This window comes from Hermetia illucens, chromosome 1, assembly GCF_905115235.1.
Source record: "Hermetia illucens chromosome 1, iHerIll2.2.curated.20191125, whole genome shotgun sequence".
Lineage (NCBI taxonomy): Eukaryota > Metazoa > Arthropoda > Insecta > Diptera > Stratiomyidae > Hermetia > Hermetia illucens.
Window position 1 is genome coordinate 169,494,520 of NC_051849.1, and position 19,961 is coordinate 169,514,480.

Here is a 19,961-nt window from a genome sequence, read left to right on the forward strand (position 1 = left end):
AGGATACAGTTTGCACTTCCTTTATTTTCACAACAACGGACTTACTCATTGGTATACGATATTAACCTGATTATAATAGCCTTTTGGATTGTAGGTGCAAACAGTCAACGTGTTGACTAAGAAATCGCATTTGTACATTCAAATTAATTCAGGTTAATAACGAAAAATTTTAAGAATTGTTTAGACATTCTTAAATGATGACATGCAATACTGAAGTATGGAAACAAGTCGGAATACCGGAAGCTCGTGCTTCGGGTATAAAGGTTTTGTGTTCATCTTATCGCATATTATTCTACCCGTATACAGCTACAAAATTACGAGCCATACGTACATATTACAGCCGTAGATGTTACGCTCACCTCAAACAAACAAACTGCCTATTTTCGAATACTGTACACATATAGGCATGTATATAAATTGATCGTACCCATATTTCCGATTTACTTCTTATATCTATCTGAATTAGGCTCTACCCGCAAAGTTCATTAGCACGCATATACTATATACCTACATACACACATGTCTCGTTGGAATAATTGATATTCATATCCAAATGATTAAAGAACTATAAAACAAAATAATTCTTTTCAAACCAATTCATACGAACTTACTTCGTTGTGGTATTGACAAATTGATACGTGATGATGACGTCATGCAGGTTGTAGAGTGCACGAAATTCACAAAAAATTGTAAAGTTTTACCCCCTATAACTTTGTTAATAATAGTTGGATTTTCTTCAAACTTGACCAAATTGTGCATTATGTTCTTCGTTATATGTATGCCAAATTTTGTACTTCTGAGATGAACATAAGGGGGGTGCCGGGTAAATTTCTAAAATGTGGAAATATACTATTATTAACTTTATTTGTGTAGATATCGGAACCGGATATATTTTGAGGCCTAGATTTCGTAGAGATGCACTACTGAGATTTTTTTCTAATTTTTCGGTTGGATAGGTTCTGAGAACGAGACCTGTTACACTTTTTGGGGGTCATAATTTGAGCCCCCACTCCCCTCTGTTTCATCCAATATCAAATATTGAACCAGTTTAGAAAAGTACTAATTGAGACCTTTCATTTGATACTCCACATGGCCACATTTTGTGAAAAAAAATTGTGCACCCTCCTTTCACATGTATGGGGACCCCCCCTTAAACTTAACACAAAATGACGTCAGTTGCTGCATGTAAAGGGAACAGCAGATCACATACTCCTACCAATTTTCGTGACAATCGGTTCAGCGGTTTCCGAATAAATCGGCTGTGACAGACAGACAGACAGACAGACAGACAGACGGACAGACAGACAGACAGACAGACAGACAGACAGACAGACAGACAGACGGACAGACAGACATCGAATCGATTCTAATAAGGTTTTGTTTCACACAAAACCTTAAAAAGTACCTAGAAAACCACCTTACAATTCATCTAAACTTATTTGTGTAGAATATTGGCAAGTACCCATTCACCACTCATTTTCATGATGTTCTCCTCCCTGTCAACTATTATCTGGGAAATACTGATCAGCATAATTGAATAGTTATCGATTTCCAATAATTACTGCCCACACGATTCCCAATGATCCGGTTATTTCACACTTTACTCCACAAACTACTGCTTTAGTTAACATATGCATAAGTAATTGATCAGGCACTCATCGCGTTATTGCGATAGCCGTTCATAAATCTGCATCTACATTAACCGAGTTGCTCAGTAGTTGCAGATATAGTCCATGTATTCAGTGGGAACGCTAAACATTGTAAGTTCCTATCAACATGCGTAATTAGGTAACAGTTCTTGACAGAAACGCAACCTTTTCAGCATGTGTAACTTGGTTAATAGAGTCGTGAATTCTGACTAACTCTGTCAGCTTCCCCAGAACGGTGTCATTCGTTTTCCATTAATGCGTTGGGAAATAATTATAATAGACACGGAGAATTCAAATGATACCAATCTAATTGAATCGTTTCAGTGGCAAATCAATATTTTAGAATTATAAAATTTTTACATTTGTTAGTCCATAATCGGGTATTTTATTATTACTGCCATATATTCTCATAGATGCTTTTATGTTCTGCCAGCCCAATAAATTCCAAATGAAAGTCGTTATACTTGAATGAATTTAATGTTAGCGGAATAATTGACGCACATATTTATATAGTAAAAGCAAAGTGCATCGCATACATTTTCTTACTTGCATGAACGGTGATATACCCCTCGATTGAGCACAACCACTCGCTAATAACTTTATGGTGCAACCTGAATGCATTAAAGTGCAATAAATCAAATAGTTGAACTGATCTTCGACATTCTGACCTGAAATTAGAACACGCGGTGGTTGTCATTTCTTAGACCAAATCTGTTGCAACTGCAATAGGTAAAAGCTCAACCCTCAACTAGATTTCCAATTTATATCTGAACGAGACCATACTTAACATAACAGTAAACCGTGCATTGTAGTCATGCCAAAGTTTCCAGCACTAAATTAAATAACAAGTTGAGTTTCCTTTCAGGTTCTCCGATTTTATTTTGGTGTGAGTTAAGGTATAAATTGGACTTATTTATAATTCTGAATTCCTCCACTGAATCATAAGTCTTACGTTGGATAATACTGAATAATTTGTATTAGTCGGAATCTGGCGATCAATATTTATATCCAGACATCTTACATTTTCCCCGTGACTTGTTTGAAGGTCGGGTAATGTTTCAAAGCAATGCATCGACAAATGACTGCTCCCACGTGAATAATTTGGTGGGCCCCAAAGCAATACTACCCGTGCGAGGTTTTTGGATGAAATATTGAATATGCATTTCACTTCCAAAATAATAATACAACATTCATATGCAAATAAAATAGAAGTTGGTGAGGTGTGTCGCTCAAAGAATTTTCTTCAAACTATTCACATATGCGGAGCAATATATGCATAATATGTATATGGACTTTGTCAGAAAGAGACATATTTTGAACAAAGTTTTTTTTTTTTTAAATCTAGTTTTGAAACACTATTGTTTCCTGCAAATTGTTTTGTTGTTGGGGTAGTGCATTTTATTTCTTATCGTATGAAAAGAGGCAGGAGGCAGTAGTTTGAGTCCTTTGGGTGATACTTGTACAGGGGTGGCACGCTAATTACCATACCCTAGTGCGTGCTCCTAAAGACGTACAAAACAGAATAAATACATATAGCAAACATTTGATTTTGTTGAAAACTTGCATATTTTTTTTATTGATATTCTAACTTCATTTTGGAAAATAAAGCTGGTTTTAGTTCAGGGAATACATGCTCGAAAATATTCTTTACAAAAATAAAGGTAGAAGAAGCCGAATCAAGGTATCAACACTCCTGAAAGAAAAAGCGAAAAGTATTTAATCAATTTTAAAAAATCATGAAAATAAATGAAAATGCAACTTGTTTACTTACTTGATATTTGGTTGGATATCCATTTTGTGAAATTACCACAAAACGTTGTCGTTATATAGAGACCACAAGTTTTTCGCATACATTCTTCGGGATCTGCATTCACCCCTACTTGATGATAGCCCAAAATTGTTGCACAATGATTGATTTCAGTGCCACAACTCCCCGCTTAAATCCCCGCTGCAAATCACTAAATTCCAAAAGGAAAGAGGAGAGTCAATACGCCTCCTGATGAATTCTGGCCGTTTTTCCGGTTACCATGGGTAACTTTTCATTTTTTCAGTCGGTGACATCCTCGAGGTTGTATAATGAACCCAAAGGAAATAGAGAGGGAAGAGCCATCCTAGAAACTTAGAAAATTCGCGAAATGACCGTGAAGGTCCGCCCCGAAAATACTGAAGCTCTATCAAAGCGCTTTTTTGACGCGTTTTTACACGCCTCTGTGCTAGCCAGGCTCGAGAATATGGGGGGGGGAGGTCGTTTGAGTGCTTTGATCCCTCACGTGTCATTTGTATAAAATCAACGTGTCTATACCGATGTTCCTCAGGGGTCGTCAATGATCCTTACGGGGTCGCTTACGATACGGAGAGTGGTGTCCCCGAGGTGCCTGAGCAAGTAATTCTGACCACGTAGCTGGCATAATACCTGCGTCCTAAGTAGTAGCCTCGAGAAAGTTTCTCTTTGAAGAGTGAACTGCTAATGGCCGATACCCACCGGGAAACACTGGGAATCCCCGGGACCGTCGACAATTCCTTGTCGATGTCGATGGGGTGATGTGAGCCTAGCTCTCTCTCGTTGCTAATAAGATAGAGCTCGACCGGTGGAGGAGCCGGATACAGGGGGTTCCTTGAACTGAAAATTCCCTCCCTTCTCTCCCCTCATGCTGGTGAAAGGAATTCCCTGATTTGAAGGCTCCGCGAGGCGAGAGAGTTCGGGGACTAGCGGGACAGAGCGGATGACACTCACTGAAGGCGGTCGGTTTGCGTTTAGACACTTGTACTTCAACTGTTTCCTGCTACCCATCTTCTTTCCTTCTTCAGCAACTTCTGTTGCTCCGATTATGGAGAAAACGGAAAGCTGACTCTCCTCCAACCTAAGCATCTCTGAAACTACCTATATTTCCCAGGTTTAGGCTCCCGGCCAGCCAGAGTTTGGTTTAGATTCCACTGTCCATTGTGAACCTTGGGCTGTGAAACATCACATGTTCTGGACCTTCCGAAGCGACAATTTGATTTTCATAAAAGTTACTCAGCGATCGTCAATATAGGCATGCCTTTGAAACTGTCTCACGGCACGATGTCATTCAATAAATGCTGTTCAGCTGTAACGATTTCAAAAATGCTTTCATTTCAGCCAATGAAATTAGATAAAGAGCTTATTGGTTTATTGAATAGTGAGCCACCATCTGTTCCAACGTTAATTGGCACCAGAGTACATCCTTAGCAAATCTCCAAATCAAGCGTTTGAAAGCTTTTCTCTATGTTAAAATAAACATATTCTTTCAATGTCCCCTTTTTTTCAAAAACTACTTTTTTACTATAAATATATATCTACCAAAACGAAACTTTACAGAACTCTCTTGATCTTGTTACTCCGGTTTCAAATCTTGGTTGGCCATGGACGTTTATCGCCCATCTTTGTGCCCTCCTGTTGCTGTAGGCGTACCATTTGCACAGCCTTAACATAAGTGTGATAATGTCAGATAAGAGTAGGCATTTCATCGTACAAACCGCCTTCATCCAGATCGAGCAGGCGGCTATCGGGCGAGATCTTGGGCTGCATATCAATGAAGGCAAGACAAAGTATATGGTGGCAACGTCAGCACCAAAAACCAACCAACCAACCAATAACATCAAACTGCACTGGTCAAACAAGAAGAATAAAGATAGAAGACTTAACTTTGAGTCCGTTGATAATTTCTCCTATCTACGGTCGAACATCACAAGCGATAACAGCTATGACGATTAAATCCGCGCACGGTTGTTGGCAGCCAGCGGAGCCTATTTCCGCTTACGAAAACTGTTTCGCTCGAAACGTCTCACCATGGATTCAAAACATTTACTGTACAAGACAAAAATCTTGCCAGTCCTCATGTATTCCTCTGAGACTTGGGTTCTTAGCGAGAAAAATTACGGACTCTTGGCCGCTTTCGAGAGAAGAATTTTTGGCCTCTTACATGAGGATGGACGATGAGTTTATAAGGGCAATATCTATGGTAGAAAAAGAAGACGAGGCAGACCTGGCTGAGGTGGAGCGATAGCGTAGCTCAGGACGCCAGACAACTTTTAGGGATATCGAATTGGTGGACCTCGGCGCAAAACCGGGATATCTGGAGTTCCTTATTAAGGCCGGCCTAAACTGGATACCGGTTGTTGCGCCGTTGATGATGACGATTTCTTCTATATCAATATTCCAAAGACCAGTTGCCTTCCGCCTCAGCGAGTCTTAGTCTAACTTACTTACAACCCAACTTGTCCTTTAAATACCTAAATCTTAACTTGTTAACTACTTAATTATTCACTACTTTTTTGAATCCAATTAGTTAATCTTACCCAGATGGCCATTGTTCTTTCTGCTCTCGGGTATCCTGTAGATTATGAAGCTTGTCAAAGCATCTTATTTGGGAAAATCATCAACTTCCTTGATTACTTTTAAATTATCCGTAGCTATTGTACGTTTCTCTTTAATGATTCGTCTAGTTATTAATGATTTTACGGCTTCTGTTAGTCTGTTTTCTGCTATCGCCGGATTTGCTTCCCTTAAGTGGCATTTGCACCTGGTCGTCATTAGTCTTGTGGTTGGTGTTATGTATGATTATTCTCTTGCTGTCATCCTTGAGGTCTTTGCGCTTCCTATTCATGTCTTCGGTAGATGTGGTCTGCTACTAGATATAATTTTGATGCTGCTTTTCTTCAGAAGATTTTTGGCCACGTATTTCATTTGGGAGTGCTTGAAGAACGGCGGAAACCTAAAATCCAGTCCCAAATTAGCTACCAGCTAGGTACTTGCCACCATAGCTTTTCTACGTTTATACAACTTGTATATGTATGTATATAGACATCAACTCTTGCCAATAAATCAAACTCTACTTATTGGAAATATATGTATGATATTATTCTTGTTAAAAAATAATATCTGGATAAATATAAACACATGCACGATTAATGGATGGATGGATATGAAAAATTTATGGATGCTCAAAAAGTTCACCCTCTATAAAGTTTCAATGAATTCTGTCTATAAATTTGCCAAGAAATGCAAACTTTAATGTACTCCTCTGCGAACGACTATTATACAAAATACTTGCATAACGATGCTCTACGTATCTGTACACAAGGTAGATATATACATATGTTTTCTATTCATGCATTTATGATATTCAATATTTAAGAGACTCCAGCTGGGATCCCTTTTGGTTGATCGTTTTGTCGACAATAACACCAGCAACTATTGACCTCCCCAGATGACTTAAGAAGAAGTGAAGTATCTGAGTACACTTACCTTTTGCCGTTTTATGCATGGAAAATAATAGTCAAATGATGCATAAATTCAAAGAATGGAGTATTTGTCCCGGTTTCTTGGATTTGCTTAAAGAATTATTATAGGAGGATAATATTTAGGCAAGTCTAATTGGTTTCGTATGGATGGAAATGTACATGGAAATAAGTGAATTAAAAAATTTCAAGAGTCGCAGTTCGCCTCAGGCAATTTATGTACTTTACGTTTGCAACGATATTATAAAAGTGACAAGTTAACTTTTATAGATTTAAGTAAATTAATTTTTTCTGAAAAATTGAAAAATAATGCTTTACTAATAACCGTAGCAGAATGTGAGATCAAATTTGTGTTACTATCTATTTCAAAAGTTTTATTTGCTAATACACGCTCCTGGAGAAAAGTAGAAAATCGAATATTAAATTGGAATGTGGTAAGTAAAGATTTTTTTTACTCTACAACGTTAACTAACTTGTCTTCAAAAAATTTCAGCTTTGAAAGCCTCAAAAACAGGAAAAGGAAAAAGACCTGCTGTTTTCCGTAAATCAAGTTCAAAATTCTCCCCTATGACGAAATTCCTAGGAGTTCTAATCTGATTATTAAAAATTCGTATGAATAAGGACAAGTTCATCCAACCCCTGCGCCTTCAAAACCTCAGGATCCCAATGGACGAGAGGGAGAAACCGCAGATGAACAGTCAACCTTTCCTATTCCGTATAAATAGTGAGAGTTTGAACGCACTGGAAAAGAGAGCCTATAAAGCGCGGTGTAGAGTCAGGAATGCAAATATGAAAGGGTTTCGTGTTCCGTATAAATAGAGACTGAAGGCACTTGAAAAGGGGGACTATAAAGCGTGGTGTAGTGTCAGGAACGCAAAGGTGAACACGCTGTTTGAGGAGATGAGGATCGACGGTACGACGAGGACTGATGAGAACGCAAGCAGATCATCCTGAGAATAGCGCTCCGGGTAATCTGCTTGTCTGCCCCCTAGAGGAAGATCTAGACATTGGCCCTAGTACAGGAGGGGGAGGAGGGATCGGAAGCGGGAGAATCATCAAAGGGCTGCAAAGCAAATATTACAATTTATTCTACAGAAAGAAGACGCTTATCAGGACAGACCTTCAGCATGTACCGCATGATTTTTTGTGGAACTTAGTTCCAGGGACCTGGTCGGGCAAGAACACGTATATTTCCTCGGCTTTCAGGGTTCCCGATCGATCGGTTTCGCCAGAAAAACTGCATCATTTGACGACTATAACAGCAAAGAAGGCCAACCCGCTTATAGACTACGATGCCAGTACAAAGCATACGTTTTGGAACAAGTCGGAAGTCATCGAAATAGGTGAGTCATTTTTTGGTGTTGATATTAATACAAATCTCTGGGTGTGTGTCGGTTTGCTTAACTCGGAGAGCTCAGACGGTGGTGAGGAGGTCCATGCTGTCACCTTACTACCCTGGAGAGTGTCTTCACAGAGGTGCGCAAATTGGTAAGACTGGCACGAGAGATGAACTGGAGTCAAAAGTCGGAGCTCTGGAAAAGGCACTCGATGCCACCTTTAAAGTCTCGTGCCCTGCAAAGGACAGCAAGAAGACACTACCACACTACCAGTCATGCTACAGAAGCAACAGGAAATGGTTGTCTCATGGTTTGTTGAGATTTATCGGAGCTGTATTTTTTTGGGATACGTTCCAGAGTGGTGGAGACTCGCACGAGCGGTTTTCATAGCGAAACCAGGCAGGAGCGGCCATGAGTGCGCCTAGGACTTTCGCCCAATTAACTTCACCTCTTTCGTGTTGAAATCCCTAGGGCGCATCACTGATATCCACTAAAGGATGCCTACCTCAAAGGCAAATCCGCAGAAACTGCTCTCCACGATGTAATTGGCACGGTTGAGCGGTCACTGCAGTACAAGCAGTATACTCTAGCTGCTCTTGGATATAGAGGGAGCATTCAATGTTAGTACCAAGGCCCACAAGGAAACCTTGACCAGTATTGTTTTGGAGGGGTATCTTACGCATTAGATAATATACATGGTCCAGGGTGGCGTCATCTCTCCAGTACTCTGGTTAATATTGATCGATTAAATTTTGCAAATATTGAACAAGAACGGAGTGAAGGTGGCGTCGTATGCTGACGACTTGATGATATTAGTGGCCGGGATGTTTCCCTCTATTATGGGTGGCAGCATGGAAGGAACATTGGGAAAGGTGTGCCTATGGGCCGCAAGATGTGGACTTGGCATAAATTCAACAAAAACGGAACCGATGCTATTTATCACCAATTAAAATTTAACTGACCGTGGCTGAAGTATCTGGGTAATCTTGGATAAAAAACTAAATTGTAGATTGAACTGCGGGTGAAGAAGGCATGTATAGGCAGATGATGTATGATGCGTCCATAGGCGGGGCACACACATAGAAAATGTTCCGTGGATTTCGCTTCCTCATTACAGGATGGACAGGTATCATCTTGGATAATTCCTATTCTGAACATGTGCCCAGCTAGTGAATTATGGCCAGTCAGAATGATCACAATACTTCTGCAAGTCTTCCTGTTTCCGACAGGATAAACTTTGCAGTAAGTTTGTTTGGTTCTGATAGGAAAAGTTTGGTCTGTCTAGCAGTATTAAGGCTTCGTCACCTGTTACTATGGGAAGCTTGTTCCCAGTTTTTGTTAGCAGCTTCAGCCAATGCTACTGACACCCCAACTGCTGGTTCCGGTCCGCGCATGGGGAAAGTTGAAGCCTCTTTTGCTAAGACATCTGAGTTTTCAGTGACCAGGCACCCGTCTCAGTTTGCACTTCGTTTCAACATAACATCATATTTTCTACCAAACAGATGTATGGGGATCTGAGAATCGGAAGGAATTGCGACTCTTCCAATGTTCTGTGCCTACCCCCCCAAGTCCATTGTTTTCCCATAGATCTAATCGAGCTCTGAATAAACAAATCCAAGGGCTACAAATTGAGTAATCCTCGAAAAATATTTCGTCCAATCCGTTTCCTAGGATTCCGTTTTTGTATTACAGGCTGTTCGCTTGCAATAGTTAGACAAAATTCTTGGTAACGATGATCTGAGAGTGAGACTTCATCTGGCACTCGTCAATTTCTAATCAACTCTAACTCTAAGTTTGAAGTGCAGATTGTTAGGTCAACTACTTTACTTCTTCTAAGCCCCACGAACGTAGGAGCGCATCCTTCGTTTGCGGTCATTAGACCAGCTGAAGTGATAAAATCAAACAGCTTTTCTCCTCTAGGATTGCATTTGCTACTGCCCCAACAAATATGCTGAGCATTCGCATCACAACCTATTAAAAGTCCACGGCTACTGGATTCTGCACACACTACCAGATTTCTTAGTTCTTCGTCGGCGGAGGGCACAGAGAACCATAGGGTGAATAAGCAGAGACAACTATGACGTCTTTTCTCTTACCATTAACCTGGTATTGGTATTTCCGGATAGCTGAGTGGTTAGAGCACAAGGCTGTCGTACGGAAGGTTGCGGTTCAAATCTCATTGGTGGCAATTTAATTTGTATCGTGATTTGACGATCGGATACCAGTCAACTAAACTGTGAATGAATACTTGAGTGAAATCAGGGTAATAATCCCGGGCGAGCTCAATACTAACCACATTGCCTCCTACAGGGTACTGTGATCTTGTAGTGTACTGTTACGGACTTAAATAAAGTGCTCTAGCACACTTCAAGCCCTGCTCCAATTGCATTTTTGCGCCAAAAATCATGATATTATTTTTAAATTTTTCAAAAAAAAATCTCAAAAGCTGTTGGAATATGACTTAACTAATGTCAAAATTTGATTCAATTTGAATTAATTTTTCCCACTAAACCATGACGAGGTGAGGACGACATTATTCTAGCCTCAACATCGGGGCATGACCAAACGGGTCTCCCTGGCCCGGCTAAAGCCCTTCGTCCAGCAATTAAACGCAACTAGGACGATAGGCGCGATGCATCCGCTTTGACTTGCGGCAGCCAAGTTGAGAGAGCGTCTGGATCCTCGTTGAAACCTCCCTTTGGTTTCAGCTGGGGGTAGATTGTTGTGGCGGAGCGAACAACTTGCGTGTCGCACCCGCGTTCTCTGTTACAGCACCCTTATATTGGGACAGGATATCGGCTGGCTACTCAGCAGCATTCGGTCTGTACATGACAAAATGAGCAAATCGTTATTCCGTTGTCGTTCCCGGATACACCGTTTTGAAGTCATGGCTTGGTAACATCGGTTTTCGCTGTAGGGTTGTTAGCCCTACCCAACCCCCAACTTGGAGGACCAGTTGGTACATTTTGTTACGTTTTTAGCGCGGGAGACTCGCCTTCATCCTTCTCCGTCTGCAGTTTTTCGTTATGAAAGAGCTCCCAGCAATCATCACGTGGAGGTGGAGATAGGGTTTGGTAGCAGAGCTGTTGGTGTTGGTTCAGCAGGCGTTTTCCAGGTATTATGCTCCATCGTGGGTGCCACTCCACGTTTCGCCCTGGGACCTATACTACCTTTTGACCGCCGGATTTTATTTAATACTAGCGCGAAGTGCGAAGTGCTCGGACGATCCTACTTACTTAAAAACTAAAGGGGCGTTGGCGGTAGTGGCCGGTGGTAGGTTAGTGGGAGAATCCGTCGAGAACTCCCCGTAACATCGAGCACGTATGTATAATAGAATGGTGTACTTCTGCATGGTTTGAACCAGAATGTGTGAGAGTCCCAGAACATCAAGGGAAACCGTGAGGGATTTAGGTACAATACCTGTAGCTGACAATATTATGGGAACCACAACGACCCGCTCGAGATGACAAATTTCTTTGATCTCTGAGCCAGTGGCTCATAGTTCACCTTCTCCTCCACGTATTTTCGTTGAATGTTGCTATTGTGGGGAATAGCAACATCAATTATATACGCGGAGAGACCCGTCTTGTCAACTAACAGTACGTCAGGCTTCTTGTGCGGAATGTGGCGACCAGTTAAAACTTGCCGTTCCAATACATGCTGTAAGCAGAACTACCAAGCACTACTTGCGGGTCATATCGGTAAACCGGGCATGTTCGCGTGATCAGCCCATGCTTGTATGTAAGGTTTTGATGGATAACCTTACATACAGCATTATGCCTGGTGATGTATTGCACCGGTGCCATAACAGTACAATCACGAACGAGATGGTCCAACGTCTCTAACGCCTAACCACACATTCTGTACTGGCCGTTCTCCACCCGTTCTTTCATGATGCGCCGTCCTGGATGGCACATATGAATCCCTCCGTCTCAGCAAAGATCACACAACCATCTGTTCGACAAATGAAAATCGACAAATGACTGCTAAAGACAATCAATTGACGTGTTTACCGTGCATTGCCTTCGACTTCCATTCATCGATTCGCACTTGGTCCGACTTCACCCCACTCAAAGAGGATTGAAACATCGATCTTTCAAGTTAAATGGAGTCAGTCCACAGTCTGCCTTACAGACAGCAGTATGCAAGGGGCTCATCTGCTTTTTGCTGTAAAAATAAGTGCGCAGCGAATCGACTTGGCGATGATGTTGTGCCACCACGTCAACCACGCTCCTACCTCCGATGTCACGATGCAGGTTCATCTGCTCCACGGCAGAGTTGGGATGATGCATTCAGAATTCGGATATAGTAGTCTGTATCTGCCGCTGGACGTTTTCTAGATTGGTCTTCGTCCAGGGAAATATTCCGAATGCAAAAGCTAGTGAAGGGAGAGCGTATACATTCAATGCGTTTATCTTATTCTTTGCCGAGAGATGCGACTTCAGCAGCAGCTTCACACGTTGCAGTAATTCGGACAGCCGAGTATCCTTCAGATCACCAACTCGAGCATGGTTTCCTTGCAAAATTCCTAGGTACTTGTAGAAGTTTGTCTCGATCATTGCTCTAATGTGGGGGACACCATTGCTATGTCCGGAATGCGCCTCCTTTATGGATGGTTTGGATTCGACAATTGTCTAATCCAAACTCGATCCGAATATCACGACTGAATATTTCTACTATTCGCAACAGACTTCTAAGATGGTAGTTAGTACCAGCATACAACTTGATGTCATCTAGGTACATCAAGTGTGTCAGTTCGCACTTAGCACGTAGGTCATACTTTATGGCATCATTCAGTAGCCATGAAAAGGGTTAAATACCATGCAAAACCAAAGGGGCCTCAACGAATCCCCCCGGAAGATGCCTCTCCGTATTATCACCCTCAGATGTACGCACTGATAAGGTAGTATGCCACCCTTCCATGACTGTCTCCAAAAACTTTATTAGTTCCGGATCTATGCGATACAGATGTGGGACATCGATTAGCCATCATAGTTTTAATGAATTGCTCTTTGCAACGCGTTGACCCAACTCGGCAGCTCTTCTGCTCCTTGGAGAGAATGTTGTTGGTCCCGAGGTTCGCATTGACCCTTTCACTAATAATGGACGTAATGAATTTATAGAGGGTTGGTAAGCAAGTAATCGGTCTTGTATTTGCGGGATCCTGCACCGTGTCTTTCTTATTATTATATAATACTTGAATACTTGAGAGGTACATTTTGATATAGATTGGTAGCTGTCGGGTAGTATGGATAGAGTTTTAGGGGGAAGAAGTTTCATGATTCTGTCCACACTATCGAACCAGTTACCTTACCGTCGAGCATTGACAGTCATTTCTCTTGACTGGTACAGAGGTGTCAGCCTGGTCACATCATTATCTGCCGTTTTCTTATAGCTACATAGTATGTGCTTGAAATGAACAGGCGCCAACTCAGATGATCTTTTAATCACTGTGGCGCTTCGTGAACATACCATTAAATAAAATTGAAATGAGTGAAAATACAAATAGAAATCCGGTTAAAACTAACCTGTTTATTTTTCTATAAAAATACATTACTATTCTAGTAATGCACAGACAATTTAAAACGTATTATTAAATTATGCAAATACAAAAATATTAAACATTACAAAATGATTGCATCTAACAAATGGCAACTATCAATATAATAAAATATATTTATTAGCAATAGTTTCTGATTAGACTCAATTTAACATGGATTACAACAATATCTTTTCTTTTTCAGCAAATAGACAGGCGCGGTGATGGCGCCATTCATGAATGTTTACTTTCATTGCAAATCTACAAATTAGTAATTATTTCGTAAAAAGTGGTAAATATAATTTTTTTCGTACACATTGATAACAGTGAGTTATGATTACTTCTTTATATTTTAAAAGTGAATTCGACATAAATTCTAGCATAACAGCGTTAAGTACGCATTTCGAATGTAAACTTTAGGCTTACTGTCGTATATTATATGATACAATAAATAAATGTTTTCGTACATAAATTGGAAACGATTTTTTGTGATACTTTCATAGCACCGAATTGTGCCTTGAATATTAATACTGATTAAAAGTATACTTTACGCTCATTTCCCTAGAGGAATCTTAAGTCATTTGATTACTTGACTAGTTCTCTTTTCATATGGAAATAAATTCTGGTCCAGAACCGCATTTAGATTTTCTGAATAAGTAACATTTCAGAGATTCTTTCGAATTCTAGAAACTAAGTTGGTGTATCGTGAATGATGCGATACATTCACGTCTACTTAAATAGATACATAGATACAAACATGAGTTCGGCTCGAAGTGTTTCTACATGCTTAGCTTTAATCAGACAGTACTGCTCTTTAAACTTCCTAGAACCTTCCCTGCTGCTTCAATTTTGTAGTCCTTGCTGGGGCACCTTCCTATTGTCCTGTTGTATTGGCCATATTCACAAGTCGGTGGCTTGCATACTCCCTGGTATACACACCTGTAAGTCCAGAAAATTAGTATTTAGTAGCGTTCGTTAATATAATATCTAATATAGCATCTAAAACTCGTTTCCCATAATTCTTGGAATAAATTCAAATTGGTGTTAGCGTTGGCATTAAAAGTAAATCTTTTGTGGCAACTTCAACTATATTTTTTGCTTTATTTTATATTTTCCATTCATGAAAAATGTGGAATATTTATTCGTGAAAATACATATGTTCATTATTAGGTTCCAGAAGTTTTTGATGAGATAACCGGAGTGGAAGGAAGCACAAGCAAAAAATCTTAGCATCTTGAATACGTTTTCTCCGCAGAAATGTACCAGACGTACCGTATCGGTGATCATGACACCTAGTGGAGGTTATCTCGTGCTGACGGTAATCGAAATATTTGTGCTTGGTTACTTTTACCCCAGTTCATGAGGGTGCATATCAACAGTGGTAGTGCTACCCGTGGGTTGATATAACATTTACCGAAAGCATCATATCTAAGAGTAATATCAGGAATTCCGCAGAATGCTCTTGGGGACTTTTAATACAACGGGTTCACTGGATGTATACGTCCATAATAAAGACCCTTTTGATGTAGGCATGCATCGTCTGGCGATCGAGGCTGGACTTTGCTAACAGAAGGCAGGTGTTGGCAGAAATCTAACCTTGCGGTTGCTTAAATATTCGCATCGAATAGTAAGATCATACTGAACAAGTTGGTGTGAAGGTATTACCAGTTGCTGGTGAAAGTTGGTCGACTCAACCAAACATTTCTGATGTGGGTGTCAGTGCACTCGAACACTGCTGTTAGGTGGAGGGCGGAATGCGACGTCAGGGGTCCGGCTCTGCTATTTTGGGACGAGAAGTGTATTCAACTGTAAAGTGGGATGCGGCTGAATGGAGAAATTTAAATTCTTGCTGGCAGGTAATAATATATGTGTGAAAACCTTCGTGAAAGAACTCTGTGCCTCTAGCCAAGAATTTTTACTATTCTTTAAGAAGGGAACACTCGAATACAGCGTTTAGTGGGAATATCGCTAGTAATGAAGTTGACAGACTGGCTTCCTAGGGGTCCAGCTCGACAATGATGGGATCAGAACCTTCCGGAGGGGAGTCCTCCACGCTGAAGGGTGAAATTGCAAGCTTTTACGTAACCGAAAAGAACTAACGGTCTCCAGAGTGCTAATTTTATTTTGTTTTGTTTGCTTTATCAGGGCACTATCTTTTAAACTATCTCATGGAAAAATTGGAGTTGCAGTCCCGGTTATATGTAGCCAATATGAGAAGGAGAAGTTGACGGTCCCGCGTTTCATATATAGCTGCCGAATCTCTTTAGATCTTAGACCGAAGGAAAGGTTTTCCTTAGTGAAGAATCTGTACAATATCGTCTCTAGAAGATGTTTCCAAATTTGCAAAACCCTGCAAGCGTCGCAGATGGAAGGCCGTTGAAAAGGTGACAGCACAATGGACACAATCAAAAGTCTGAGTGGGCGGTACTGCTGCTACCTCCGCGAAACTAACCTAAACCCGTTTGGTAGCATGACATAGGCCTAGTTTAGGAAGTTACTTACATGAGTCTATCAGCAAATTTAAAACATTTTTCACATTTTATATTGGGTTGGGGAAAAAGTAGTGTCGTATTTGTGATCGAATTTTAACGCTTTATTTAACATACTTAGAATTATCCGATTTAAGTCAAATATGCGCCGTTTTGTTCGCAAACTTGTTGCCATTTAGAAGGCAAATCCATTATCCCCTTCTTATAAAACCTCCCCTCCTTATTTGCAAAAAATTCAGACAGCCAGATTTAGCAAGCCTCTTTTGAGGCGAACTTAGTAGCACCAAGAGCGTTTTGCATGGACCGGAAGAGATGGTAATCACTTGGTGCCAGGTCCGGACTATACGGTGGGTGCGATAGGACATCCCATCCGAGCTCTGGCGGGTCATCAAAAATGTGTGAGGCCGAGCGTTGTCCTGGTGAAACACAACGCCAATCCTGGCCACTTTTGGTCAATCGCATGCTTCAAACGGTCGAGTTGTTCACAGTAGAGGACCGAATTGAGGATCTGACCATAGTTGAGCAGCTCATAGTGGATGACTCCCTTCCAATCTCACCAAACACACAGCAAAACCTTCCTGGCCGTAAATCCGGGCTTGGCGATGGTTTGGTCCGGCTCACCGTGCTTCGAACACGATCTTTTTCGCTTGAGATTTTCGTACGTGATCCATTTTTCATTACCAGTCACCATCCGCTTCAAAAATGGGTCGAATTCGTTCCGTTTCAGCAGTGTATCGCAGGCGTTGATTCAGTCCAAGAGATTTTTTTCCGTCAACTCGTGTGGCACCCAAACATCCAGCTTTTTTTGGAATCCAATCTTCTGCAAATGGTTCCTGGCAAATCGCGTGAATGCTCACATGCCGGTCTATCTGGATGATTTTGACGATTTTATCGGTTTCTACGACGATTGGCCTACCAGTACGGGATGTATCTTCGATATCCACTACACCAGATAGAACCAACGCTGTGCTGTGCGAATCGTTACAGTATCGGACCAATAAACTTCACAAATTTTTTCGACCGCTTTCGTTGCATTGTTACCTCTCAGGTAGTAAAAACGTAGAATATGACAAATTTCTTGCTGGCTGGACTCCATCTTTGACGCGCTATAACTTGAGACTGAAACGTACGATCACAACGTTGTCAAAGAGACACTTGTAGCGCAGATCGTTATGTCGTCTTCAAATCGCCGTATAGTACGGCCCGATGTGTGCGATTTTGCAGGTCGGCTACGTACGGATAAAATGTTCACATGGGAATAACAATTGACTATTGGAAAGATATCCAGAAAAGTAGATTAAATATGGAGTAGGAAAAAGGAAGTTCTTTTTACGGTGCGGGGCTTTGGAAACTTGGTAAGTAGACTCCTGGTCATCGATTCAATATCTAGTAACCGTAGTGCCTCAGAGAACAGAGAATAGCGTTGTGTTGTGGCATTCAAAATTACAGGAATCGGAAAGAAATACATATAATCCCAGGATTGATGCCAGCAACGTTCTTTTCACTGGGGAAGCCCACACATGGTATGAGTTCAAGGGGAGCTGGAATATTCACCTAGTATTTAGCATCTAATAAGGGGCAACAAATTGTCCTACATCAGACCGTTGATAAAAAGAATCTTGAATGGTAGAGTCATACAGGAATTGCAGATAACATCTTGAGAAAGAAGTCACTTTACCGAAGAAAGCTGAGCGGATAAAAATACTTGCGAAAGTTTTTTTGATTGCGGCTTCAGCACTGGAATAGGAGGAAAACTTCAAAATCCGCGAACTGGAACAATGGGTAAATATGAGCAGGGAAATAAAGCAAAGAGAAAGTTCGTGTGCAAAAGAATATTAACCATCCATTAGTCAATGAAATTCTAAGGGAACTTGCCGGAGGCGGAGTGAAGGTGGTAGCTTATGAAGGTTATATGGTGATATTGATGCTAGCAAGGTTTTGGAGACAGTACTGAAATAGGTAATCGAGCACGCTGCTTAGATACGCAGTCTAGCAAAAACCGAGCCAATGCCATCCTCTACTAAGGTTGAGCTATTCGAATTCCACCATCTGGCAACTGAACGGACAGTCCCGGATGCGAAGTTACATTGCACACTAAATATACTATAAATTGCGGGTTAATAAATGTAGCATAGTTATCTACGTTTGCTAAAAGTCGCTCATGACAGAAGGGGTGGCTTCTTCTGAATATGATTCTATGTATATGCGCAGCCGTAGTTCACTCGAGCCGTGAGGCGTAGAATAAGAGCTTAACAGAATTCAAAAAAACTTCGCATATAGTCACTACTGGAAATGTGTGATGATCCTTCCACTCTTCCTCCATACCAAATAGGTATATTGTATCGTGCAGTGCTGTCAACCACTAGATATGAAGATACTGGACACAGGGCCTTACATACATGACAATATCTTGAACTTGCTACTAAGAGGGTTTTGCACATGGGCATGATGAACCTAGGCTGGGCTACGAAATTGGATGCGATTCTGAACAAAGCCCTCAAGCTGGTTGCCAAGATCAGCCAGAAGGTCTCAAAATCGGGGAATGGGAATAGATCTAGAGCTCCTGCGCTTCGGGTATCATAAGACGCTGGAAGGTAGATTATGTTGTTAGAGGGAGAGCATTCCATGAGACCAGAGGGAAGTAAACAAAATCTGCATAAATCCAGATAGGAAGGGTAGTTTCAGAGAGCAGAAATGGGAGTCCCTCAAAAGAAACACAGCAGGATCGGTTGAAAAGATGAAAGGCAAGCCATGATATAACTGATATCAGTGAGTTTGACAAAAGTATTTGGCGATTTACAGTGTCGAAGGCTTAAGCAAAGTCAGTGTAGATAATATGTACCCCCTACCTAATGAAGTCGTGGGACTAGAATGGTCTGAGGTGGTGGGGTGGTCACATATTTATGGGGAGAAGAGGGGAGCCCACTTAGTTGTCGGACTGAGGACTGAATTCAGACTTTCGAAACTTAGCAGACTTGAGCACGACAGGGGAGTGAAGGATCTGAACATCAAATTCGAGAGCAGGACGCAACGTAGGAAAACTAGAAAAAAAAGTATCATGAGTGCGATGTAAGTGATTTTTAGAAAGGTTAAATTCGAGCGTGGCGCAGGTGTTTATGAATAAAGGAATCCTTTGGGAGGAGTTGTTGGGCAGGAAAAGAAGGTCGGGAGTAGTAGGCCAAGAGAGCATAGGAAGGTGTCGGCACTATGAGGAGCTATCAGAACATCTCCGCCTCTTGACTCGCCAAGTGCAGCGCAATTTCGGCAGTGACAACAGTGAAAGACAAACAAATCCTGTCATGTAACTAGGTTTCTATAATGGAGATGACGAGATGGGATGACGGCGGCTGTGATCTGCGGTTCAGCGGTGGTAGGTATCGATGAGGTGCTGCATGAAGCGCGTATGAGTGCAGGTTCAGCGACAGTAGTTTGAGGCAGCAGATTGGATGGTAATGTTGCAACTGCATGTTGAATTGAGCAAGGAGCTTGGAACCATAAAAAGCGTCACAACTTTATTTGACATAGTCCCCAATCCCAGCCCAGAAATTTGTAGCAAACTGGTTTCGCCTTTTCATAAATAGCATAAATCGGCCTGAATCTTATTATAACACTTATACGGATGACGAGTAAGATTACACATAGCCATGTGAGACTAACGATTGAAAACCATAGCGAATGATCGGTA

The 19,961-nt window shown here is 41.2% G+C and overlaps 2 protein-coding genes across 3 annotated transcripts in view; one reads left to right on the forward strand and one right to left on the reverse strand.

Moving 5' to 3' along the window:
- Positions 1-7,800: 7,800 nt before the first annotated feature.
- Positions 7,801-14,127, forward strand: LOC119661603. The gene is made up of 2 exons (XM_038071005.1): positions 7,801-8,254; positions 13,993-14,127. The coding sequence occupies exons 1-2, from the start codon at positions 7,840-7,842 to the stop codon at positions 14,010-14,012; spliced, it is 435 nt and encodes a 144-aa protein (XP_037926933.1). The 5' UTR covers positions 7,801-7,839; the 3' UTR covers positions 14,013-14,127.
- Positions 13,761-19,961, reverse strand: part of LOC119661602 — a 99,453-nt gene continuing 93,252 nt past the window's right edge. For both annotated transcript variants that reach the window (XM_038071003.1, XM_038071002.1), the window contains exon 6: positions 13,761-14,726. In XM_038071003.1, coding sequence (XP_037926931.1) covers positions 14,585-14,726 — 142 coding nt within the window. In that variant the 3' untranslated portion in view covers positions 13,761-14,584. The remainder of the gene's footprint in view (positions 14,727-19,961) is intronic.